We start from the raw sequence: 21,376 nt of genomic DNA, 5'->3' as shown, positions 1-21,376 counted from the left end.
ATATGAAGTCTCTGTGGAAATTAAAACTGTGAATAGAATTCTTGTACATTGTAATTTTTTAGACAACAGTTTGATAATACAAAGTTAAATGAATTTCAGTGAGTTCTATTTTATAAGTGGTTTAGTTGCTATATTAAAAGATTTTTGGGGTGCACACTGTTAATGCTCTAAGTGCACTCATTGGGGGCTGTAAACAAATATATTATGGAGAGAACAGCATAGCTGGAATGTGAATTCACATATATTATATGTATAAACACACACGCACACCCACATATATATATATATATACAGTGAAACCTGTACAAAGGGACACCTCCAAAAGAGGGACACTCTGACAGTCCCAAATAATTTACTGTGCATGCAATAACCATTTTGAAAATAGGGGCACCTGCAAATAAAGGACACCTGATGCAAGTCCCTTAGGTGTCTCTAATTTACAGGTTTCAATGTATATATATGTTTGTATATTTTTATATATATATGTGTGTTTATATATATATATAACACATACACACACACACACATACATATACTGGGAATGATGTTCTAAGCTCGTGCTGGCAGCAGGGAGTCTTGGCCATCAGTCGCATATATCGGGTAAGTAAAGTTAATTGATGGAAAATCGTGGGCAGCACGCCCGTGATTTCCTGACGTGCACTGTGGTCGAGCGAGAACTCCTCCTTGGCCGCGCAACCTCAGAAAATCGACCCTAATGTTCTATGGGCGCGGCAGAAAGGAAATTGACCAAGTGCACCATCATCAACAGAGACCACTATTAACTGTACCCCACAATAACTTCAGTCACAGGGAAAATCATTTTGCATATAAAAAACACATTTCTTGAGATGCGGCTGTCACTTGCGAGGTCACATTTATTGCCCATCCCTGAGAAGGTGGTGCTGAGCCTTCCACTTTAACCTCTGCAGTACCTGTGATGGTGGCGCTTCCACGATGGTACAAGGCAGGGAATTCCAGGATTTTGACCCAATAACAATGAAGGAATGCCGATATATGTCCAAGCCAGGACTTGGAGGGGAATTTGGAGGTGTTCCCATGAGATTGCTGCTCTTGTCTTTCTCGGTGGTACAGCTAGCAGGGGAGGTGCTTGTTGAGTTGGTGCAGTGCATTCCTCTTCAGCAAGGCTCCACACCAGGAGCAGAGCATTACAAAATTACCCCCACTAGAGTAAGCATTCTTGTCATTCCTTCCATTAGAAACGTTTCATTTTTTGGAAGATTTTTAAGTAGGCAACATGTTAGCCTCGCTGTTAGATTTCAGCACAATCTCTTTCTAAAGAGCTGGGATGCATGTAGGTCTGTGCATGGAGTGTCAAACCGTAAAATCTACCCCGTGATTCAAAATTAGAACATTTGACAAACTATCGGGGTTAAAAAAAAATACTTTTGGAAATTTGCAAAAGAAAAGTTTTTGGAAATAAATCACTAATCTCATAAGAGTTTTGTACTTACAGGCAGGTGTGACCAGTGCCTCAGCAATTCCAAGCAAAAGGTACTGAGGAGCGAGTTGAAAGCAGGGCATTGAAGACACGAGGAGCACCTTTCCAGATAACGTCTGCTCCACCAGCAGAAAGTTCCTCCTGTGCGCCTCCGATATCCCAGCAACCACCATGGACAACACTGCACACAGGTGACCGATAACTGGAAGAAATAAAAAGCCATTGTGAGGAAATGACAAGAAGGGGAGTCCATTTCTTCCCAGTGCCTCCTCAGTTGCAGGTTCACCAAAAGCACTATCCACAAGTACCTATCTACTCCTCTTTATGTAGTTTCTGCTGGTGCCAGCCAAAAAGACATCACAAAGATGGATACAAATGAGGGAAGCCTTTTTTTCCCATATTAGAATTTTTGAAAAAAAACTTATATTCTCCCATCTCTTCATCTGCCTCTTGAATGAGTTTGAGGTTTTATCCTCCTTCACCCCATCTGGAAACCATGCCAAGTGTTGATCACTCTTTGATCATCACTCTGGTCAGATATCTCATTGCTGTTTGTGGGAGCTTGCTGTGCACTAATTGGTTGCTGTGTTTACCAACGTTATAACAGTGACTACACTTCAAAAAGACTTCATTGGCTGTGAAGTGCTCAGACATCCTGAAGTCGGAAAGGCACTATAGAAAGATGTAGGTTCTTTCTCTACTTAACTGACGATAATTCAGCATGCTGTTTGCTTTGTTTGTTGTCGCCCCACAGTGACGTATTAATTGCCAAATCTACTATCACCTCCAGATCCCTTTCAGCTCAACATTTAGCTACTTCTACCCATTGTACATTGTGATAGCCATTTTGTCTTCCAGTGACTTCATCTGCCACTGATTTGTCGATTTGCAGATTTTATTTAACTACTTTTGTAAGGTCCTTGGCTGCTTTCTCTGACTTAACTGCCCCGCCCACAGTTCAATGCCAACTGCAAGTTGACCATTTTGCATTGGGTTTCTGAATCCATTAATGTAGATGAGAAAGTAGGGGGCTCCAGCACTGAATCCCGTGACACTCTGCGTAGTACTTCCCCTCACCCTGGCTTCATTCCTCTAACGAGTACCCACCACTTCTTTTCTCTCAGCCAGTTCCTTATTCACCCTCTTGCTTTGCCTAGAATTCATAGAATCATAGAAATTTACAGCACACGAAGGAGGTCATTCGGCTCATCGTGTCTGTGCAGGCCAAGAACGAGCTATCCAGCTTAATCCCACTTTCCAGCACTTGGTCCGTAGCCCTGTAGGTTACGGCATTTCAAGTGCACATCCAAGTACTTTTTAAATGCAATGAGGGTTACTGCCTCTACCACCCTTTCAGGTAGTGAGTTCCTGACCCCCACCATCCTCCAGGTGAAAAAATTTCTCCTCAACTCCCCTCTAATCCTTCTACCAATTACTTTAAATCTATGCCCTCTGATTATTGACCTCTCTGCTATGGGAAATAGTTCCTTCCTATCCACTCTATCTAGGCCCCTCATAATTTTATACACCTCAATTAAATCTCCCCTCAGCCTCTTCTGTTCCAAAGAAAACAACCCCAGCCTATCTAATCTTTCCTCACAGCTAAAATTCCCCAGTACTGGCAACATCCTCATAAATCTCCTCTGTAACCTCTCTAGTGCAATCACATCTTTCCTGCAATGTGGTGACCAGAACTGTACACGGTACTCAAGCTGTGGGCTGTCTAGTGTCTTATATAGTTCCAGCATAACCTCCCTGCTCTTATATTCTGTGCCTCAGCTAATAAAGGAAAGTATCCCGTATGTCTTCTGAACCACCTTATCTACCTATCCTGCTACCTTCAGGGATCTGTGGACATGCACTCCAAGGTCCCTCACTTCCTCCACACCTCTCAGTATCCTCCCATTTATTTTGTATTCCCTTGCCTTGTTTGGCCTCCCCAAATGCATTACCTCACACTTCTCCAGATTGAATTCCATTTGCCACTTTTCTGCCCACCTGACCAATCCATTGAAATCTTCCTGCAGTCTACAGCTTTCTTCCTCACTATCAACCACACTGCCAACTTTTGTATCATCTGCAAACTTTTTAATCATGCCCCCTACATTTAAGTCTAAATCATTAATTATATACCACAAAAAGCAAGGGACCTAGTGCTGAGCCTTGCGGAACCCCACTGGAAACAGCCTTCCAGTCACAAAAACACCCGTCGACCATTACCCTTTGTTTCCTGCCACTGAGCCAATTCTGGATCCAACTAGCCACTTTTCCTTGGATCCCATGCACTTTTACTTTTCTGACCAGTCTGCAATATGGGACCTTGTCAAAAGCCTTGCTAAAATCCATGTAGACTACATCAAACACGCTACCCTCATCGACCCTCCTTGTTACCTCCTCAAAAAGTTCAATCAAGTTAGCGTTAGACTCGAATATTTGGAGCAAAACCAGACAGAGACGGAACTGCTGACAAAGTTAAAGTTTATTAGAAAGCTTTGTGCACAAAGGGAGAGTGGTAAGCTTCCTCAAGCTCGTGACTAACTCTCAAAGGAACATCAGCACTACAAGCATGTTTATACCTTTCAATAAGCAACACCCACCTGCTGTGGAAGGTGGTACAGGTTTCCGTGACTACAGTGGGTTTCATTGGGTGGTATAGTTTGCCACTCACTTGTCAGGGGCTACCTTGGGTCATCCCATGACATTAAACATCTCACATTCCTGAGGAGGACCCTTATCAATAAACACATAAGTCCCAGACATTGAAACTACACAAAGGGTCTTCACAAAGTCCTGAGCAGCTGCTCCTATCTGACTCCCTTTTGAGCTGGGGTAACCTTGGAGATACCCACCGCTCCTCCCTTAATCATCCGAAGTAGGATAAACAATGTCGGCTTCGGCCTTGGATAAACTTTCCCTAGTGTTTTCTGGAGATAAGCGAGGTGGTGGCCATAAATCCAACAAACCTGCCTTTGTCAGCTCTTACAGTGTAAGTTACGAACTGCTCCCATAATGGTCAAGTATCCCATCATGCTTTGCTGCTACCTAAATGCTACATGTGCGATTTAACTACTTATGTGTGTGAGGATAAGAGTGGCTAATCATTCTTTAATATATATATCAGGTTAGGTGAGGGGAGGCTGGAGGTTTTGGATTTCTGTTCACAAGCTTATTTTTCCAGTCCAACAGTAGTCAGACACAACTTTCCCTTAACAAATCTATGCTGACTGTCCTTGATTAATCTGTGCCTTTCTAAATGATGATTAATACTGTCCCTCAGAATTTTTTCCAATAATTTGCCCACCACTGAGGTTAGACTGACTGGCCTGTAATTACTCGGTCTATCCTTTTCTCCCTTTTTAAACAATGGTACAACGTTAGCAGTCCTCCAGTCCTCCGGCACCACATCTGTAGTCAGAGAAGATTGGAAAATGATGGTCAGAGCCTTGGTTATTTCCTCCCTTGCTTCTCTTAACAGCCTGGGACACATTTCATCCAGGCCTGGCGATTTATTTACTTTCAAGGATGTTAAACCCCTTAATATTTCCTCTCTCACTATGTTTATCCCATCCAATATTTCACACTCCTCCTCCTTAACTGCAATGTCTACATTGTCTCCCTCTTTTGTGAAGACAGACACAAAGTATTCATTAAGAACAATGCCCACATCTTCCGCTCCACACATAGATTACCTTTTTGGTCTCTAATAGGCCCTACTCTTTCCTTATTTATCCTCTTGCTCTTTATGTATTTATAAAACATCTTTGGGCTTTCCTTGATTTTATTTGCCAGTACTTTTTCATGCTCTCTTTTTGCTTTCCTAATTTCCTTTTTAATTTCACCCCTGCACTTTCTATACTCCTCTAGGTTATCTGCGGTATGGAGCTCTCGGTATCTGACATAAGCTTCCTTCTTTTGCCTTATCCTATCCTGTATGTTCCTTGACATCCAGGGGGCTCTATATTTGGGAGTCACACCCTTTTTCTTTGTGGGAACATATTTGCTCTGAACCCTCACTATCTCTTCCTTGAATGCCTCCCACTGCTCTGACACTGATTTACCTTCAAGTAACTGTTTCCAGTCCATTTTTGCTAAATCACATCTCAGCTTAGTAAAATTGGCGTTTCCCCAATTGAGAACTTTTACTCCTGGTCTATCTTTGCCCTTTTCCATAACTATGCTAAATCTAACTGAACTATGATCACTACCACCAAAATGCTCTCCCACTGATACTCCTTCCACCTGCCCAGCTTCATTCCCTAAAACTAAGTCCAGAACTTGTTGGGCTTGCTACGTACTGGCTGAAAAAGTTTTCATAAATGCATTTTAAGAATTCTGCACCCTCTATACCTTTTACGCTGATTCTATCCCAGTTAATATTAGGGTAGTTGACATCCCTTACTATCACTGCTCTATTGTTTTTGCACTTCTCAGAAATTTGCCTACATATTTGCTCTTCTATCTCCCTCTGACTGTTTGGGGATCTACTGGTCTCCCATTGGTCTCAGCAATCTTTTGTAAGGAATTTTTATGGAAGGTTTTTGGAAAGCTAAGTAGACCATGTCATATGGATTTCCACCGACCACATGGAAAGTCAATTCCTCAAACAATTCCTCAAAATTGGATAAGCAATTTTTGTGATTAGACACAATTTGTTATTCCAGTCATCATTTCCAAATACGTCAGCTCTGGGAAAAAGTTGTTTGAAGGAACTGGTAATACATAAAGCAAACAAGATGAATAAATCATTACTAACAGCTAGGCTGTATAATAAATAAGTTATTCAAGGGCAGATGTGACAGCTTAATATTGGCGCTCATCACCCGTGAGATATGTAGATATTAATCTTCAGTAGTATAAGAGCACAATATGATGTGTGCACCATCTGTTGAATAACTAACCATTACTCCCACTAAAGTCACCCTGGTCTGAAAGAATCATAAGATGTTTGTAAAATTCAGTGTAGGAGGGAAGAACCTGCATTTATATAATGCAATACAGAAATCAACAGGAAGCATTGAAAACTGAAGGGCCGGTCTTCCAAATGCCCATTAATGGTGCGAAGCTTTGCCCTCCGACCCCACACATCAAGAAATTGTCCATAATCTGTTCATTTCCTGATTTGTGCGGGTGGTAGGCGAGGCTTCCTGCTGCTAGTGCACATTCAGAAACTTGGCTCCTTGAGAATAAAGTATTTCCTTTCTTCCCTTCCTCCAGTTTTCTCCTCTTACCCCCTGAAATGCCTGAGTTTGCTGGGATACAGCTTCATGGGTGCCACCAACTCTCTAGTACCTCACCCAAGTGGCCAATTTTTCATATGAGCTAAGATGGTATCAGCAGGCACAGAACTCATCACTCAACCCAGTTCTGTCTTCACCCAATGTCACACATATGCATGTCCCAGCAGAGGAGAGGTCACTGAATAGAAGTCAGGAGTAGGAACCATTGCTGATCTTCTTCTCTCCCCAGTAATGAGAACAATTGTAGCAGCACATACTGCTGCTCAGGCTAAGATAACTAACACACCACAAATCAGAATCAAACCTGGAACCTTCTGTCCTGTGTGGCTCAGGAACATAAGAATTGCTAAACGAGAAAAGACCAAGGCCCATCTAGTTTGCTTTCTAGCATCCTGGTAGTCACATGGTACAATGATAATGGCGTTGTTGACTAATTATAGCAATCAATCCCTATCAATTAGTCTACAACAGACCCAAACATGACTGGAGGAAAACCAAGTGGTGGAGAGCTTTGGGAACCATAGGTCCAAAGTCACCTGTTCCTCCCAAACATGCTGCACTTACCACATGATGTATCTCAAATTACTCATATACTGTTTCCCAAAATATTATTTTCTGAAATTTTCTTAGTAAATAGAATTCACAGAAGCAGGTCATTTGGTCCAACAAGTCTATGCCGTGTTTATGCTCCACAAGAGCCTCCTCCCACCTTACTTCATCTCACCCTATCAACATATCTTTCTATTCCTTTCTCCCTCATGTACTTATTTAGCTTCCCCTTAAATGCATCTATGCTATTCGGCACAACCACTCCATGTGATAGTGAGTTCCACATCCTCACCATTCTCTGAGTAAAGAAGTTTCTCCTGAATTTCTTACTGGAATTGTTAGTGACTATTTTATATTTATACCACACCACATAGTTTATTTGTCCAATCGGCCATCAGGGGAGCTATTTCTGTGTTCCTAATAAATACAATTCAATTTGGCTCAGTTAAGAACAGTTACCTCTCCATGAGTCAGAAGGTTGTGGTTTCAAGCCCCATGACAGACTTGAGCACATAAGCTAGGTTGATACTTCAATTAGTACTGAGAGTGCTGCATTGCTGGAGTTGCCATCTTTTTAATGAGATATTAAACAAAGGCCCTATCTGCTTGCTTGGGTGGAAGTAAAAGATCCCATGGGACTATTCGAAGAGGACCAGGGAGTTCTGTCCGTGTCCTGGCTGGTTTTAATCCATGAACCAACATTGCCAAAAACAGATTAGCTGCTCATTCATTCATTTGCTGTTTGTGGGACCTTGCTGTGTACAAATCAGCTACTGCGTTTGCCTACACAACAACAGCGACTACATGTCAAATGTGAGCCTTTTGGGACATTTGAGGCTGTGACAGGTGCTATATAAATGCAAGTTCTTTCTCTATTATAGAAAGTCATCAGCCCAGTGTAGAAAAACAGTCTTCTGTGAAAAATGTCAGTATTGAGGCAGCATTAATAATGTGTTGACCACTTAACACCTACCCATCTGTGTCAATGGTGATATTGGGTCTCTACGAACAGACAGTAGGCAAGCTCCAATATATTCCAGGAAAGGTGCGAGCAGCAATACAGGAATGAGGCCTATTACATTCAATGCTGCTATTGGAAGGAGAAATCCCCTCAGGTTCAGATTGGAGTGCATTGTTTGTATGAAATATGCCGATGGGATCTGTGTTTATAAATGATAATGTTAGCAGTGATTTTGACGAGCCTTTTGTCTTGGAATACATAACCAATGTAAGCAAAGGTTTCTAAATATCGTTTTAGACATAAAATTCACCCGAAATGTTTCCTCTAATCAAAATACATATAGAAATATGAAATTTGCAGACTAATATTAGATATAACACCACTAGCTATCAGTAAGAGCAGAATCGTGGAATTCTACAGCACAGAAGGAGGCCATTTGTCCCATTGTAACTGTGCTAGCTCTCTAAAGGAGCTATCCAGTTAGTTTCATTTCCCTGTCCCTTCCCCATATCCTTTTAAATTTTTGTTTTTCAAGTATTCATCCACTTCCCTTCTAAAAGTTATGGATTCTGCTTCCACCACTGTCTCTGGTCGAGTATTCCGTGTCCCTGACAACTCTCTGAGTAGAAAAATTCACTCCCTTTGTTCTTTTGATGATGATTCTAAATTTATGTCCTATAGTTACTGACTCACTGAACGGTGGAAATAGTTTTCCCCCACTTATTTTATTAAAACCTCCCTTAATTTTGAATGCCTCTATCAGATCTCTTCTTAACCTTCTCTACAATGAAAAGAGCCTTAGTTTCTCTAGTCTCTCCTGGTATCATAGTGAATCTCTTCTGCATCCTTCCATGGCTGTGACATCTTTCCTAAAGTAAGGAATCTAAAACTGGACACAGTATTCTAACTGCAACCTGACCAACGATTTGTGTGGGTTTAGCATTACCTCTACTTTTGTACTCTACACCCATATTTTTAAAGCCTAGGATCCCATGAGCTATATTTTTACAGTTTTATTAACTTGGCCTGCACCTTTGAAAGATTTGTGTACCTGAACCCACAAATCTCTCTGCTCTTCTACTTCTTTTAAAGTTTTACTTTTTAGTGTATATTTCCACTTCTTATTCTTCCTCCCAAAATGTATTATCTCACATTTCTTCATAATCAATTTTATCTGACATCTATCTGCCTAATATACTAACCTTCCTACACACTACTGTTCTTGTTAACCATGCTAACTATTTTTGTGTAGTCTAAAAATTTAGATATTGTGTCCCTATACCCTAGACCAGATCATTTAAATATATATATTGGAAACAGCAATGATCCTTACACTGCCGCTAATTTACATCTGTCCAATCTGAAAAACATCCATTAATCTCTGCTCTTTACCCAACTTCCTAACCACACTGCCACATTCCCTTTAATACCATGTGGCACCTATCCAGCATCTTATCAAACACCTTTTGAAAATTTGTCATACATGACTTAACTTTTCCAAATCTGTGTTGGTTGTCTTTAATTAATCCATATCTTTCAAGGTCATTATTAATTTTATTCTGTATTACGGCCTCTAGAAGTTTGACCACTACTGATGTTAGGCTAACTGGTCAATGGTTACCTGGTTTATCCTTTTTTCCCTTCTTGAACAGAAGTGTTACATTGGCCAGTTGTCTGGCACAACTTCCATATCCAAGGAAGTTTCAGAGATTGTGGTCAGAGCCTCTGCTATTTCTTCTCTGACTTCCCTCGGCATTGTGGGATGCATGCCACCAGGGCCTGGCAGCTTTTCCACTTTGAACTCCACCCTTTTTTTCAGTACTACTTCCTTCCCTATCATTTTCCTATTTACTCATTCCACCTCCTCCTCTTGTACCCCTTCATTCCCAATATCATTCTTCTGTGAAAACCTGAGGCAATGTACTCAATTGGTATCTTCACCATTCCTTCATCCTCCATAACAAGATTTCCATTTTCATCTTTAATCGCCCCCACACTTTCTTTAACTATTCCTTTACCTTTTTAATAAAATCCTTTACTTTTCCCTTTATGTTCCCCCACCAGTCTTTCTTTAAACCCCCTCTTGGCCTTTCTGATGTTTTTACTTCCCTCTGTATTTTCTATACACAGCTTTGTTTTGATTTATATTATTAGCCCTAGTTTTGTCATATACCCCTTTTTTCTTTCATTTTGATTTGAATTTCTCTGAATGAGAAAGGGAGTGGTAAAGATTATAGTGGATAATAAGAAAATGGCAGACTTGTTAAATGAGCACTTTGTAACTGTTTTCACAGTGGAGGAAGAAAACCAAATACCAGCGGATAAAGGGAACTTGAAAATAAGTCAAGGGGAGGAACTTAGTTGACAATCCAAGTACCTCCGGTTTTTGCTGAACCCCCTTTACTTCTTGTGGGAAAGTCTAGTTTTTACCCTTAACATCTCCTGCCTGAGCATTTCCTGTGAAGGATTCATCCAGATTATTTGAATATGCTAACTGTTGCAAATTGTTGAAGAAGCTTACCTGGAGTATGCAGAACCTGTATAGAATCTGAAAGGCAAATAGTGGAATTAATCTGACAAGGCATTTGACATTGTCCACATGAGCTTCGCTGTACCAGCCACCATAGTTCTCTTTAGCGCGGTCCAACCAGCTGCTCACGTCGCCACTGATGTGACGGTATCTCATACAACACATCTTCAGAGCGTTCACTAAAACGCCAAAAGTTGCCATCAGGGAGCCACCTGCAAATAACGATTTATGGTAAAGAAATGCCAGGAATCGCTGTGACATGTAATGGTTACATCTGGTACTCTCTAACATCATGTAAGATGTTTGAAGCAAGCTTATGGTTCACTATAGAGCAGACGTTGCAAGTTAGGACTCTGCACACAGACCCTCGAGTGACAGGAGCGAGCATCGGGATTTCATGTGTGGAGGTCAGTGGGCTCTGCACAAGTTTCTATCCATAATGAGTGGAAGATCGTTAGGGGTACACTGACTTCCGTGCCCAAATTCCTTCCATATGCTTGCATTGCCTAAACACTGCACCAGAAGCAATAGTTTGTAAAATCTATGTCCTACACATTAGTCCACCTGCTTAAACCACAGTAACAATCGCTTGTTACACATCAGATTTTATCGTGTTCTGAAAGGCTATCGTGTAATGTGCCTCAAGACACCTTTTGTCTTGTTAAAGAGGAAGTCGTGGATTCTGAAAATATGCTGAGAAATGTTTTGGGTGGAATTATTCCATCACTATTAGCACAACTATGATCCTGACACCAATAGTGCCTTTCTGCACACCATGATACATAACCGGTACTTTGGCACATGCATTTCCATGTAATGCCCTTCTGCTATCATCAGAGTCCCAGACTGTGGGGAAGATGGGCCGTACATCCTAGAAGTACTTAATGATGCCAATTCCTCAGAGAACAACAAGGTTCAAAAAAGTGCTAAAAGTGGGCCTGAACATTCTGGAACAGGATTTCAGTTCTTCAACAAGAGAAATGAAATGTTCCAGAACATTACAGCCCCCTTTATCCACTGGTTGACAACTTCTAATTAATCTTCTACTGAAATGTTTTTTTTTATATAGCTTTAAAAATTTCTTTAAGGTGGTTACAATACTGGACAACAACCTAGAGGTCATGTCTTCAACTCCCTCTGTGAAACTGAATTCAATAAATCTGGTAATTTATGGGATGGTTGCAGAAAAAAATGACCATGAAAACTGATGGATTATTGTAAAAACCCAACTGGTTCATTAATGTCCTTCAGGGGAAGGTACCTGTCAGCTCTGCATGGTCAGGTCTACACATGACTCCGTGTGACTCCAGTCCCACACTATGTGGTTGACTCTTAATGGCCAGCAAATGCAAGGAAAACTGCAAATCTAATGGATTGTGAGAGCTATAAAGAGCAACAAAGGGATACAAAGAAAGTGGTAAGCAATGCAATATTAAAAATGAAAAAAGATTGCAAGGGATATCAAAGCTAACAGCAAAAGGTTTTATAAAATATATTAAGAAAAAGAGAGTGGTAAAGGGGAGTGTCATCCCATTAAAGACAGATGCAGGTGAGACTATAATGGATAATAAGAAAATGGCAGACTTGTTAAATGAGTAGTTTGTATTCATTTTCACAGTGGAAAATGAGGTCAAAGTACCAGTGGTACAAGGGAACTTAAAAATTAATCAAGGAGAAGAACTTAGTGGTTTTAATATGTTAAAAAATGGTAATGGTGAAAACAATGGGGCTTAAGATAAACAAATCTCAAGGACCTGATGGTCTCCATCCCTGGATATTAAAAGAAATAGATGAGGAAATTGCAGATGCATGAGTCATAATTTTCCAAAGTTCTCTAGATTCTGGAATTGTGCCTTTAGATTGGAAAATTCAAATATCACTCCATTCTTTAAGTAGGGAGGGAGAGAGAAAACAGGTGACTACAGACCTGTCAGTTTAACATCAATTGTGGGGAAGTTTTTAAAAATTCATCCTTGGGATATGGGCATTGCTAACAAGGCCAGTATTTATTGCCCATCCCTAATTGCCCTTGAGAAGGTAGTGGTGAGCTGCCTTCTTGAAGTGCTGCAGTCCGTGTGGTGAAGATTCTCCCACAGTGCTGTTGTGTAGGGAGTTCCAGGGTTTTGACCCAGCGACGATGAAGGAACGGTGATATATGTCCAAGTCAGGATAGTGTGAGACTTGGAGGGGAACTTGGAGGTGGTGGTGTTCACATGCGCCTGCTGCCCTTGTCCTTCTATGTAGTAGAGGTTGCGGGTTTGAGAGGTGCTGTTGAAGAAGTTACTGGAATCTAACATCAGAGAAACAGTGACTGAATGTTTGGACAAGTATAAGTTGATCAAAGAGAGTCAGCGTGGATTTGTGAATGGTAGGTCATGACTGACTAATCTAGTTGAATTTTTTGAAGAGGTCACTAGATAGGTGAGTGTCTATGGATGTTATCTAAATGGACTTCTGGAAGGCATTTGACAACGTTCTGCACAAGAGATTATTAGCAAAAATAAAAGTACATGGAATTGCAAGCTTATGAGTTGGTAATTGGTTGGGTGATAGGAGACAGAGTAGGGATAAACCGTTTCTTTTCTGATTGGCAGGATGTGACAAGTGGTCTTTCCCAGGGATCTGTACGGTGGCCTCAACTTCCCATTATATTTATTAATGACTTGCAAGGAGAAATAGAGAGTTGTATACCCAAGTTTGCAGAAGACACTAAATTAGGAAGCACAGTAAGTTGCGTAGATGGGAACAGAAAGTTACAAAGGGACACAGACAGAATAAGTGGGTGCGAAAAACTATGGCAGATGGAGTTCAACGTGGGGAAGTGTGAGATCATCCACTTTGGATCTGAGAAAGACAAATCGGCATATTTTCTTAATAGTGAGAGACTAGGAGCTGTGGAGGAGCAAAGGGATCGCAGTGTCCAGGTACACAAATCAATAAAAGCTAGTGGACACTTACAAAAAGTAATCAAAAAGGCTAATGGAATGTTGTTTTTTTTCTCAGGTTGTAATATAGAGGGGAGGAAGTTATGCTTCAGTTGTACAGAGCCTTGGTCAGACCCATCTGGAGGACTGTGTTCAGATTTGGGCACCAAACCTCAGGAAGGATATATTGGCCTTGGAGGGGGTGCAGCACAGATTCACCAGAATGATACCGGGGCTTAGAGGGTTAAATTATGAGGACAGATTGCATAAACTTAGCTTGTGTTCCATTAAGTTTAGAAGATTGAGGGGTGATCTAATTGAGGTATTTAAAATGACAAAGGGATTCGATGGGGTAGATGAAAGAATACCTGTGAATTAATGAAGGATTTATGGCTCTGTGTTTGTAATTCATGGGCCAAATTTTAGTGTTCCTCACATGGCTTTGCATGTCAAGAATGCATATTGGGAATTTGGATATGGGGATCGGCATACTTGATTCACAGCATGGATTTTTATCCATTCCATTGATCGCTAAGGCTGAATTCCTGATATCCACTTCTCATTTAAAGCATATCGGTAACCCTGTCACAGAGGGCAGTGGAAGTAATATATGGAAAATGGGCCGTGTATTGAGCCCCGCTGATCTCTACACTCGATGACTACCTAAGCCCCTCCCCCAGTCTGGCATCACTGGCACCAACGTGTCCCATGGATGAGTTACTTCTCAGCCTACACTTGTCTGCGTGTCCCAGATATTTATCTAGTTTTTTCACACTGCTATCACATTGTTCACACATCATTAAGATTGATCAGACTTTTCTCCAGACCGATTTCCCTCCCGGTCTTTCCTAGTTAGTTTTGCTGTATTTTTTTCCTTTTTGCCCACAATAGTGAAATGCACCAAAAATGCAAAACAATGAAATCGCTCTGTCACTAAATCCTAATTGAATACAGTATCGTTCAGATTGGCAAATCTAATTATTCTACAAGTGTCACAAAATGGGTGATACTGACTGAATATGACTAGTTTGGTGATGACTGCTTATGGAGGTTGCACATAATCCTGTGTAATTCACTACGACCTATTAATGGCATAACACAGCAGACCTCTCCCTGTCTCTTTTCCTTTCTCATTCCCTTGGTATTCCCTCAGTACACGGACACATTTTCCTGCAAAGTACGGATGGGGATATGTGAACACTGCTATCGCAGTTCTGAAAAGAGATCAACTGTATTTCAAGAATCACTGGTCAGTTTTTGTGCAGATTAATTAAACGATAGACCTGAAGGGGACTGAGTCCATTTGTTTTTCAAACTATATCCATTTACTTCTGGTTCCGCCCTCCTCCAATAATGCTGATGTCCTGTTGTATTAACATCGAGGAGCCTCAATATTTTATTTAAACGAGAATGAGAAGTCTTGCCTGAATTTAAACACCACATTTGGATATTTGCACGTCTGCACCAGTTGGTGGCAGCCAGTACCTATCTGAGAAATACAGTGAGAATCGGAGGAAGCATCGTCCTCAGGAAAACACCCAACAGTTGCTGTCTTCAGACATGTGCTTAGAACCCCACTGGTCTTAAATATCTCAAGCTCACAGAGACACTGGGAAAATCCCAGCCCCCCTCTCAATCCTTCCAACTTACAGCCACTGCAATGTGAATGTTCAGCCAATAGCTAGTGAGCAGGGTGGAGATCTTTCTGGAAGGGAGTCTTATTTTATCTTCAGGGTGGTTGGTGGATGTGCAAAGGGCAGCGGATCTGGGCCAAGGATTTAGGAATCAACGGTATTTGTAGTAAGTGGGTTCATATTTGCTAAAGCCTGTCAGGAACTGTCTGAAATAGTTGTTTCCAATCGATCCACTATATAATTTTAATTCGTTCTCAGGGTGTGGGCATCATTGGCAAGGCTGGCATTTATTGCCCAGGCCTAGTTGCCCTGAGAAGGTGATGGTGGTGGATTTTGTTAGCAGTTTTTTGATACAACTGAATGGCTCGCTAGGCCACTTCAGAGGGCAGTTAAAAGTCAACCACGTTGGTGTGGGACTGGTGTTGCACAATGATGGCAAGTTTCCTTCCCTAAAGGATATCAGTGAACCAGTTGGGTTTTTTACGACAATCCAACAGCTCCATGGTCACTTTTACTGATACCAGAGCTAGGGCCTAGACTGCTGAAGGCACGGCTGCCAATAGTGGAGTGAAGGCCAGAATTGGAGGAACGCAGAGTTCTCGGAGGGTTTAGGGCTGGAGGAGGTTACAGAGATAGGGAGGGATGAGATCATTGATGGATTTGAACACAAGGATGAGAATTTTAAATTCGGGGCGTTTCTGGACCAGGACCAAATGTAGGCCAGCAATTACAGGGAGGATGGGTGAACAGGACTTGGTCCAGGTTAGGATATGGGCAGCAGAGTTTTAGATGAGAGCGAGATTACGACGGGTGGAAGATGGGTGGAGAGCCAGGAGAGCATTGGAATAGTCGAGTTTGGAGGCAACAAAAGCATGGATGAGGGTTTCAGTAGCAGATGGGCTGAGGCAGGGGTGGAGACGGGTGATATGACAGAGGTGGAAGTAGGCGGTCTTGGTGATGTAGTGGATATGGGGCTGGAAGTTCAACTCAGGGTCAAGCAGGACGTCGGGTTTGCGAACACTCTGATTCAGCCTCAGACAGTGAGCAGGGAAGGGGATGGAGTCGGTGGCTAGGGAACGGAATTTGTGGCGGGGACCGAAAACTATAGGGGGAGAGCTGGGTGTCGTCAGCGACCCTTTAATGACCTCTTTTTCTTGAAACGACCTAATTTCCTATTAAAATAATTTATGGACCCTGCTTCAGCAACAGTTTGTGACAGAGAATACCACATTCTAATCACCAACTTGTAGAAGAATTTTTTCTAACTCCCTTTAATTTTTGTTGTGATTGTATCGAATCTTTGCCCTCTCGTTACCATCTCACCAACCAGTGGAAACAATCTGTCACTATTAACCTAACATAACACTTCATAATTTTGATTATGTCATGTCACCCCTTAAGTGTAAAAAGCCCTAACTTCTCAAGTCACTCGGTGTAATTGTGAGCCGCAGAGAAAAATAATTAACAATTTTTTTGTTGATGATTATTTGGGTTCTGCCCGGACCACACATCATCCTCTGGCTGAGAGAGTCCACAAACAGTCTTCTCCCATCCATCTGGCAATGCCAGTTTGCTCTTATTTTATTCATTCCCGGGATGTGGGCATCACTGGCAAAGCTGGCATTTATTGCCCATCCCTGGTTGCTCTTGAGAAAGTGGTGATGAGCGTTCTTCTTGAACCATTGCAGTCCGTGTGAGGAAGGTGCTATGTTGTTAGGTAGGGAGTTCCAGGGCTTTGACCCAGTGACCATGAAGGAACGACAATATTTGTCCAAGTCGGGATGGCGGGGAACTTGGAGAGGAACTTGGAGGTGATGGTGCTCCCATGTTCGCGAGACTGGCCCTGGTTGGTTTTGCCCTCTGATTTCTCTTCCTCGCTCTGTGCCATTGCTTCACTTTGTCTAAGTGCTTCCTTTTGGCAGCCTGGATCAGATTGAAAACTGTGTGGACTGGAGGGGTGAGAGGGGCCAAGTCATAGGACAGAACTCGTGCCCTGTCACCTCACGTCGGACATTGTTAGTGCACCAACCTGCTGTGCCACTGCTCTGCTGCTGGGGAGTTTTTGTTTTTAATTCATTACTGTAGCACCATGTACCAAAAGCACAGCACTGATTGCAACCCAGGTAAAAAGGAGTTGCTACAACAAACCAAATACATAATTAATTTGAGGCTGTCAGCAGTGCCATTTGGCACAGTTTTTTGCAGCTCACTCCGCCTAAAATGCCAAGCACAATTTCCTTGTGCTGGGGTAATTCAGTTATTAAATACCAATTTGCAATGATATTCATATGTGCTACTATAAGTGAAATAATTTGAAATCAGATCCATTATCTGAGCTGCAAATAGCACTGACTTGGCAAGAATCACTATCAACATACCATCAAATTGCTCCCTGTGCTGCATTTAGTGACAGCACTGAGTGAACCTGGATCAGTTATAGTGCATGTTAATGACTAACTTCAATCTTCAAAAAGCCTGTTTAACAACTGTCACAGACTTTTCAGAGCTACGAAGACTGAATTATGGACATTTGATAGCTAGACTGCTTGTGACCAAACAGTGACTTTCAGAACTCACTTTAATTGACACCATTTGCAGGTAATTGTTACCGACCCTAACTAAGCTCAGATCCTCCGAACTACAGCGCACAACTTTAACCTTTCTGCCTTAACAATAACTTGTATTTACATAGTGCCTTTAATTGTGCCAAGGCGCTGTGCAGAGGTGTGAGGAAACTGGCCCTGGGGTCAAAAAAAGGGGGATTCGGAGGGGTGACCAAATGCTTGGACAAACAGGTGGGTTTTAAGGAGGGTTTTAAAAGAGGAGAGGGAGGTGGAGAGGTGGAGGGTTTAGGGAGGGACTTCCAGAGAGCGAGACTTAGGTCAGCTAAAGGCATGGCCCCAGTGAAGGGAGAGAGAGATGCACAAGAGGCCACAGTCAGGGGACTTGGGAGTTCAGGGGGTAGGGTTTGTAGGGTTGGAGGAGGTTACAGAGATAGGGAGGGGTGAGGACCTGGAGGGATTTAAACACAAAGATGAGAATTTTAAATTTGAGGAATTGGGGGACTTGGAGCCAACATAGATCAGCGAGGACAGGTGACTTTTTTTGGTGAGTCTGTAGCAGACAGAGGCAGAGCTGGAAAGCTGGTTGAAGGGGAGAGGTTGTTCTGCTGAATGCTTGCCTGTCCTCCAACTTCACCAGGCTGGTCCTATATCCACCCATATGTGGCTGGGCGTGTGATAAGTACATATTAATTTGCACTCTTTGAATGCTAGACGCTGGGGCCCCCCCTTGTTAGGCCATTCCAATATCGGTAAACGGGGCCCTGGGCCAAAAAGAGAAGATTTTGAGGGGTTTTGATAGAGTAAACAAGGAGAAACTGTTTCCACTGGCAGGAGGGGCTGTAACCAAAGGACACAGATTTAAGATAATTGGCAAAAGAACCAGAGGGGGAGATGAGGAGAATTTTTTTTGCACAATGATTTGTTGGACGAACATATGAAATTGATGGGCAGGAAAAAGCCAGCTAGTCCATCAAGCCTCCCCCACACCATGATGGCCAGAGCATCATGACTAGTCCCTTCCTCCCCACCTCCCTCCCCCACTGCTGGAATGCACTGCCAGAAAGGGCAGTGGAAGCAGATTCAATAGTAACTTTCAAAAGGGAAAACAATTTAGGAAAAGCTTAATTGTAACACGATCATAAGAAACAAAGATATTACCAGAGTGGGTAAACAGTTGCTAACAATTGTCATTTCATTACTAGTTCCTCTCACCTGTTTTGGGTCGGTGTATAAGTCTGTTCTGTACCATGTGAATGGTAAGCAGAGTCATCAGTATGGAAGTAAAAGGAATAAGGAAGCCCAGGTTTTTGGCTATAGACTGTTGAATGTACGCAATACTCACAAAAACAACTGCAGAATTCAAGTTCACAAACCAGTGAAACCTGTGGGAAGATAGATCAGAAGTTGGAGTTCAAACAATACTGCAGATTTTGGTCGAAGTTATTTCTCTAGTGATCTTAAAATTCTAATAATATTACTTAGCAGTGAATCATTGAAGCTTATAGCACAGCAGAAAGCCATTTGGCCCATCATGTCTCCTTGCTGGAGCAATCCAAAATTAGTGCCACTGCCCTGCTCCCATTCTCCAATCCCTTACTTTCTCCCAATCACAAACCCCAGTCACCCCCTGGCCTGAGCCTCAGTCCCACCTTCTCTCTCAATCATTCATGTTGCAGCACCTCTCCGACAGTCTCACCCCACCCCCACCTCATCTCAGAGCTAATATAATATGAAATAGTAAACACTCTAATGGCTGGCCTGTCTGGTGTTAGTGACCATCCTAGTCACCATTCTAAATGACTTATGTATCTCCGGGAGTTAACCCTTTGTAAGGTGAGCCGGACTTTATCTAAATAACATGGCATAAATCTGTGCTGTATGATTCTATGATTCTATGAAATCAAACCAAAATTCCTTCCAGACCATATAGGTAAAAATTCCCAAATATTACACAGGTATACAAAGAGAGAGGGAGAGAGGGACATACACACTGTCATACTCTCACATACATACACACACTGTCATACTCTCACATACATACACACTGTCATACTCTCACATACATACACACACTGTCATACTCTCACATACATACACACACTGTCATACTCTCACATACATACACACACTGTCATACTCTCACATACATACACACACTGTCATACTCTCACATACATACACACACTGTCATACTCTCACATACATACACACTGTCATACTCTCACATACATACACACACTGTCATACTCTCACATACATACACACACTGTCATACTCTCACATACATACACACACTGTCATACTCTCACATACATACACACTGTCATACTCTCACATACATACACACACTGTGATACTCTCACATACATACACACACTGTCATACTCTCACATACATACACACACTGTCATACTCTCACATACATACACACACTGTCATACTCTCACATACATACACACACTGTCATACTCTCACATACATACACACTGTCATACTCTCACATACATACACACACTGTCATACATTCATACACACACATACACAGACAAACTCATACATTCACATACACACAGTGTTATACACTCATACCCGAACTTACATACATACACATACTGTCATACATACACAGATACATAAACACTATCTTACATACAGTCATACTCACATACATACATACACTCACATACTTACACACACTGTCATACACTCACATACACAAAAACTGTCGTACACTCACATACACAAACACTGTCATACACACATACACACACTCACATGCACAAACACTGTCGTACACTCACACATACACACAGTCATACACTCACACACGCGCACACACCGTCATACACTCACACACACGCACACACCGTCATACACTCACACACACGCACACACCGTCATACACTCACACACGCGCACACACCGTCATACACTCACACACACGCACACACCGTCATACACTCACACACGCGCACACACTGTCATACACTCACACACGCACACACCGTCATACATGCGCACACACCGTCATACACTCACACACGCGCACACACCATCATACACTCACACACGCGCACACACCGTCATACACTCACACATGCACACGCTGTCATACGCTCACATACACACACTGTCATACGTTCACACACACACACTGCCATACGCTCACACACACACACTGTCATACGCTCACATACACACACTGTCATACGTTCACACACACACGCTGTCATACGCTCACACACACACACTGTCATACGCTCACATACACACACTGTCATACGCTCACACACACACACTGTCATACACACACTGTCATACACTCACATACGCTCACACATACACACACTGTCATACGCTCACACACACACACTGTCATACACACACTGTCATACACTCACATACGCTCACACATACACACACTGTCATACGCTCACACACACACACTGTCATACGCTCACACACACACTGTCATACGCTCACATACACAAGCTGTCATACGCTCACACACACACGCT

General features: G+C 42.2%; 2 protein-coding genes across 2 annotated transcripts in view; one reads left to right on the top strand and one right to left on the bottom strand.

The window, feature by feature from the left end:
- LOC137341568 (microsomal glutathione S-transferase 1-like) overlaps window positions 1–21,376 on the top strand; it is a 248,054-nt gene that overhangs the window by 194,609 nt on the left and 32,069 nt on the right. The gene's annotated exons all lie outside the window — the stretch shown is intronic.
- Window positions 1–21,376, bottom strand: part of slc15a5 (solute carrier family 15 member 5) — a 39,828-nt gene that overhangs the window by 4,653 nt on the left and 13,799 nt on the right. Inside the window, exons 3-6 of the mRNA XM_068005336.1 lie at window positions 19,071–19,240; window positions 10,728–10,948; window positions 8,219–8,405; window positions 1,473–1,661 (exon numbers count right to left, since the gene is read on the bottom strand). Coding sequence (XP_067861437.1) covers window positions 1,473–1,661; window positions 8,219–8,405; window positions 10,728–10,948; window positions 19,071–19,240 — 767 coding nt within the window. The remainder of the gene's footprint in view (window positions 1–1,472; window positions 1,662–8,218; window positions 8,406–10,727; window positions 10,949–19,070; window positions 19,241–21,376) is intronic.

The sequence above is a fragment of the Heptranchias perlo genome, chromosome 24, assembly GCF_035084215.1.
Source record: "Heptranchias perlo isolate sHepPer1 chromosome 24, sHepPer1.hap1, whole genome shotgun sequence".
In the NCBI taxonomy this organism is placed as follows: Eukaryota; Metazoa; Chordata; class Chondrichthyes; order Hexanchiformes; family Hexanchidae; genus Heptranchias; species Heptranchias perlo.
Note: the sequence above shows the minus strand (reverse complement) of the source record. Positions and strands in the feature narration are given on the sequence as shown.